Source organism: Octodon degus, unplaced genomic scaffold (genome assembly GCF_000260255.1).
Source record: "Octodon degus isolate 3935 unplaced genomic scaffold, OctDeg1.0 scaffold00007, whole genome shotgun sequence".
Classification (NCBI taxonomy): Eukaryota; Metazoa; Chordata; class Mammalia; order Rodentia; family Octodontidae; genus Octodon; species Octodon degus.
In genome coordinates, this window is record NW_004524583.1 from 14,346,455 (window position 1) to 14,351,928 (window position 5,474).

The 5,474-nt window shown below is 46.6% G+C and overlaps 1 protein-coding gene across 1 annotated transcript in view; it reads left to right on the plus strand.

Annotated features, from left to right (window-relative positions):
* Zfyve26 (zinc finger FYVE-type containing 26) overlaps positions 1-2,162 on the plus strand; it is a 72,648-nt gene extending 70,486 nt beyond the window's left edge. The window contains exon 42 of the mRNA XM_023701416.1: positions 126-2,162. Within this exon, the coding sequence (XP_023557184.1) occupies positions 126-329 (204 nt within the window). The 3' untranslated portion in view covers positions 330-2,162. The remainder of the gene's footprint in view (positions 1-125) is intronic.
* Positions 2,163-5,474: the final 3,312 nt, after the last annotated feature.

A 5,474-nucleotide genomic window follows, 5' to 3' on the forward strand; every position in this document is an offset into this window, starting at 1 on the left:
CCTAGCTATGAATTTGATAGGTGAGACTCGCTACCTGTCTGCCTGAGCTTCCTGGTGCAGCTGCATGTATCTGTTGATGACTCCGGTGACGATTTCTTTTCCATTGTCCTGTATCCAATTGCCAGGTTCAGGCCTACCTGACGTGTTGCAAACTGCGTTCTGCCTACCTGATTGCGGTGAAGCAGGAACACTCACGGGCCACCACCCTTGTGCAGCAGGTGCAGCAGGCTGCCAAGAGCAGCGGGGATGCGGTCGTGCAGGACATCTGTGCCCAGTGGCTTCTGACGAGCCGCTCCCGCAGTTCTCATGGCTCAGGCTCCAGAAAGTGACGCTGGGCAGCGGGGCTAGAAAAACGTGGCCTGAGCATTCTGATGACGGGAGCCATTCCCACTGTGGAGTGGGGTTCATCTGGCTCTGCCCCGGGTCGGAAAGAGCTGGGTTGGACCCTTCCTTGCCTGCTTGGGCAAGGACAGGACCTTTCACGCAAGTGCCATGTTTCTGTACAGTTGTGGACTTTGTATGTGTTTATCTGGAGATGGCCAGTTCTTTCTACCTCAGAGTGAGCGTGTGCACACCACGCACACCTGTGCATGCTCCTGCACACTCATGTTTACGCCCCCAGCATTCTCTGAACAACTAACACTCTCCTCCCAAGAAATGAGGCACTTTACTTTAGACTCCTGCCTGTCTTAAAACCTTCCCTGCGTTTTGGTTCTTGACCCGGGTTGTCCTGTTTGTACACAGCCCCTTCTGGGTGGGCACACCTAGGTAGCTCTCTTAGCTAGGGGGAGTTGACAGAGAACTGGAGAGCAACACCGAAAGGACCACTTGGTTTTCCTTCCCAAAATCCAGAGATGGCTGTGGGACAAGTGCTGTCTCTGGAATGAAACTGCTTTCCAGGCGTCTCGCATAAGCACAAGGAGTTGACAGGAGGCTTTGGAAGGTAGAAGGAGTAGAAGGCTTTCCAGATACCAGCATCGGATGCTGTGGCTGACACGCAGGCAGGAGAGGTCCCTACCACGTTCATCCGGGGGGTGAGGAGAGGAGGGCACTCCAAACAGGAATGAGGTGGTGGTTTACTCAGAAGCACAGAGCTGGTGCTTGTGAATAGCCCCGCTGCCAAGATGATGGGTGAGGAGAGAGAACTAGCCAGCGTCCTAGGACTGGCTAGCTGTTACCTACGTGACTTCTGCTCCTATCTGTGCCTCTTGAATTGGTTAGGAAACCACTTCCCTTCCTTCCTGCTTCAGTCTTTTGAAGACTACAGACAGCTTTGCAGACCCCTGGGTCACTGAGGCTGCTGTGTACTTCTTTTCGAGCTTAACAGTCAAGGGCTTGGCTGTGGACAGGAATCGGAATCACAGGATATTGAAGTAGAATAAGCACTTTCCTGGCAAGCGCAAGGGTCTGAGTTCAATCCCCAGTTCTGCCCAAAAAAAAAAAAAGGATATTGAATAGGTCCCACACAGTTGGTCGAAAACTAGGTGAAGTATTCCTTTAATGTGCATCAGCTTGTCTCTCCACCTGAGATGTGACAACATTTGAGAAAATGTATGTCATATCCAGTGACTTGGGCCTGCAAATGAGGGCCTGAAGAGAAGCTATGCACCCTCAGTCCCACCAGCTGGAGCTCAGCCTGTTGATGTCACCTTCAATGCTTGGACAAAGGAACTGGAAGCTGAAGCCACTATCTGGTGCTTAGAAATCCTGTGGAATTCCCTTGGAACCTAGTTTTCTAATAGTAAAATTAATAACTTATGGACATCTACCAGGTTGAAAGTGATCCTACTAGAGGAGAAAGGCTCTAAGGAGAATACCAGATGTTGGACGGATAGCCTTCCATTCCTTGAGTCAATGCACCCAGTGCCCAGGAGGACACTGTTGCCCGGCGTCCACTTACCCTTCCTTCTGAGTCTGCCCTTCTTGCACTGAACCTAAGCACTTTATACAAGTGGACCCTGAGTTTGGGACGTTAAGACCAGATTTTCCTACATTTCCCTCTAACTAGCTGAACTCTGAAGTAAGCAGCTAGTGGTTAGACTGACATAAGATGAGGCTAACTGAGCATAGTGCTGCGGTCTCCAGAACAACGACTCCAGAACAGACATGCACATTGAGGGCTGAATGTTTAACCAGGCACAAGCCACAATAAAGTGTCTCTCCCGGTATTTCTTGGCTCCCTGACTTTGCTGTCTTGCTCGGCCCCCTCCCCTCCCTTTTCCTCATGTTCTCTGTGGAAAGAAAAAGTGAGTGGAAGAATCCTCTCAATACGCCCCATGATGACTAACGGCTCTCTGGTTAGAATTTTCAAGTTTCCTATGTGTTTAGAAAGAGTTACGTACTTTTACCACCAGAAAACTTGCTTTCCTGGTTTTGTTTATTCTGACTTGGGGTTTGCGTTTTTGCTTCAGTTGGGGTGGCAATGGTGGAGACAGGTATAATAGGTTCCTAAGGTATGAGAAGGTAAGTGGAATGTCCCAGCCCTATTCCTTCCCAGAACCCACTCATGTTACCAGGCTCTAGTGTATCTGTCCAGAGCGGCTTTCTGCATAACAAGCATCAGTAATGTTCCAGGGTGGAGAGGGTACCTTGGTGATGTAAGCAGCTTCCACTGGTAGCTAGTCTAGATGGTTGCCATCTCATGGCGCAGTGTATGATGCCGCAGGGAAATTTCTTGCCCAGAATTGCTGGATCAGAGGACATCTGCATTTGGTGAACAAGGCCAGTCACCTTCCAGAGAGACCGAGAACCACCTCCCCCAGCAGCGTGGAGAGTTCCTGCTTCCCCACAATCTTGCCAAAGCCGTCGTCACATGTTGGAGATCTTTTCCAATCTGAGGAGGAAAGAAATAGAGCTCTGGAGCCTTTTTTTTTTTTTTTTTTTTGCAGAACCGGGGATTGAACTCAGGCCCTTGCGCTTGCCAGGGAAGCACTTATTCCACTGAGCCATCTCCCCGGCCCCATGGAGCCTTTTATTAATGTGATAATTTCAGAGTTCTTATGCTTCAGATAATTTTGTTTTCTTTTATTTATTTATTTTTTTCTTTTGATGGTACCAGGGATCGAACTCAGGACCTTGCACTTGCCAGGCAGGTGATAGTTTTGTGTTAGTAGATACTAGTTCTAGAGAATAATGGGTTTCATTTTGGCATTTTTGTACATGCACATCACATCCTCCAGTCACATCCACCCCCGCTAAAGCTAAAGCCATTCATCTTTTTAAAACTGCAATCCCCAGATACTCTAAAAATAAGTCGATAAAGTAGGTATTTTTAACATCAACAGAACTGTGAAATTTTGAATCCAGTTTTAAGGTCTTTGGGGAGAGCAGAACTCGCAACCGCTTGCCACTGTGTCCAGCATGTTTGCAGGATGACGCTGGCGCCCTGGCGCTAGCACTGCTGCGTTATCTCCTTTCCCCTGAAACACGAGCTCATTCAGTTTCTCATTTAAAGCAAAATGCTTTAAAAACAGTAGTTATGGGCTGGTGAGGTGGCTCAGTGGTCTAAAGCACCTACTTAGAACAAGCTTAGCAAAGCACAGGCACAGGGACCCCGGTTCAATCCCCCAGCACCACATGCCAGCCAGCCCCGCCCCCAGGTGGGCTGAGCTGGCCACACACACACACACACACACACACACACAAATAAATAAATAAATTTTAAAAAGATTAAAAAAATAAAAATAAACAGTTATGTAAAACATCTGGCCTAGACATGGCACAAATATGGGTCACAACAGAAAAAACTGGAGCACCCCATGTACATGTAGGTTAGATGAGCACTAGGAACCTGAGCCCCTGCCCAAGTTGCCAGACATCCTTGGCTGCAGCTTAGGCAAAGTAGATCAAAGGCTTTTAGACTTAACACCCTAGCAACCACATACTGGATCAGTAATCACAATAATCCCAAGGGGAAGTGGCCTTTCCTTGGCCTTCATCAGTGTAATATTGACCAGCCCTTGCCTTAAACTTCAAGTTCTGCAACACATTCATCCAACATCTGGTTACTGAATAGTTTCCCTCGGTGAAGTGCTTTCCTGCTCCTTCATTCTTCGTGCTGTCATTTCTGCTCGGAACCCTTCTTTCCCTGCCCCACAACCTCACCATTCAGGCTACCATAATTGAAACTCTGCCTTCCAGCAAATAAGAGTATCATCTCTACAAATCATGTGCTTCTCTGGCTGCACTCTTCATTCTTCAAGGCTCTGCCTTTTTTATTTTTAAACCAGGAATCAAACCCAGGACTCTGGGCTTGCCAGGCAAGCGCTCTGCCACTAATCTATATCCCTGGCCCACCATTCTGTCTTAACACAAGTACTCTCTAAGCCCATAGCTTCAGAAATCATCTTCACAGGCTGAGCTCTAGATCAGATTTATCCCCTGAACTCTTTCTCCTGGAAATTACCTGCATGGCTAAGCTACCACTAAAATATTAGCAAGTACGAATAGAATGCACCATGTTCCACCCACAGATCTGCGTTCCTTCAGGAGTAGTAGTATTCGTATTGCCGCTCTCGTGCATGCCGCCTGTGTTAGAAATATCTGTGCTGCTATTTAAAAGACTAAAGATCACCAAGAAAACAGGGTGGAAAATAAAAGCATTGAAGGCTTGCATTGTTATCTCATTGGTGTGAATGAAAGGACATGTACATTTTTAAAGTTTCTGGCAAGAATCACAAGAAACCTTGCGCCATGGTTATATTTTGCAAATGAGGTTAGTGGAGAATGAGGAGGGAGATGTTTGTGTTGTATTTTGTGTGTTATAGACTTTGTATTTCTGCAGCATGTGCATTTACCAACTTTGTGCACATACTAAAGAATGTGTGTGTGTGTGTGTGAATTAGTAACAATTTTACATCCACTCCCCCCAAAAAAAATTATCTAGACTGTAAAATTGTGTATGTAAAATTGTGTATATGTTTTGTATGAAGTCAGGGAGACAAAGAACGAATATTCAGAGTCCTCTCTTGCTACAAGGGTGTGGTCCTGGGGGAATCACTTTATGTCTCTGAGGCTTAGTTCCCTCAACTGAAAAGTGAGGATAAAAACTCTTACCTTGGAAGGGAGCTAATCAATATGAAGTGCTTAGAGTATGCCCTGGAGCTTGGAAGCCTCCAAGGATGTCAAGTATTCTTAGATCGTTCTCCACTCCACTGTCACCATTTGGTACACACATGCCAACTCTACAGTACCTCATGTCCCACTTTCTAAGGGCATTTTGTTCAAAACCTTTTGTTTTTCTGGCTCCCACTTCTTGCTCTTCCCCTCCTTCTCTCTCCACTAAATGTGGGTCCTCAAACTTTTAACCCTTGTATGTCTTAACACTCTTGTGTGCCCTCTTTCCACCAGTTTTATGTGTCCTTAGGTCACTTCCTAGGCCATACCCTCCCAGGAGGCCAGTACCATCTCTTTCTCACCTACAAATTATGCATTATTGGTGTGCCAAATCAGAAATAATTGAAACATTGTGAAGG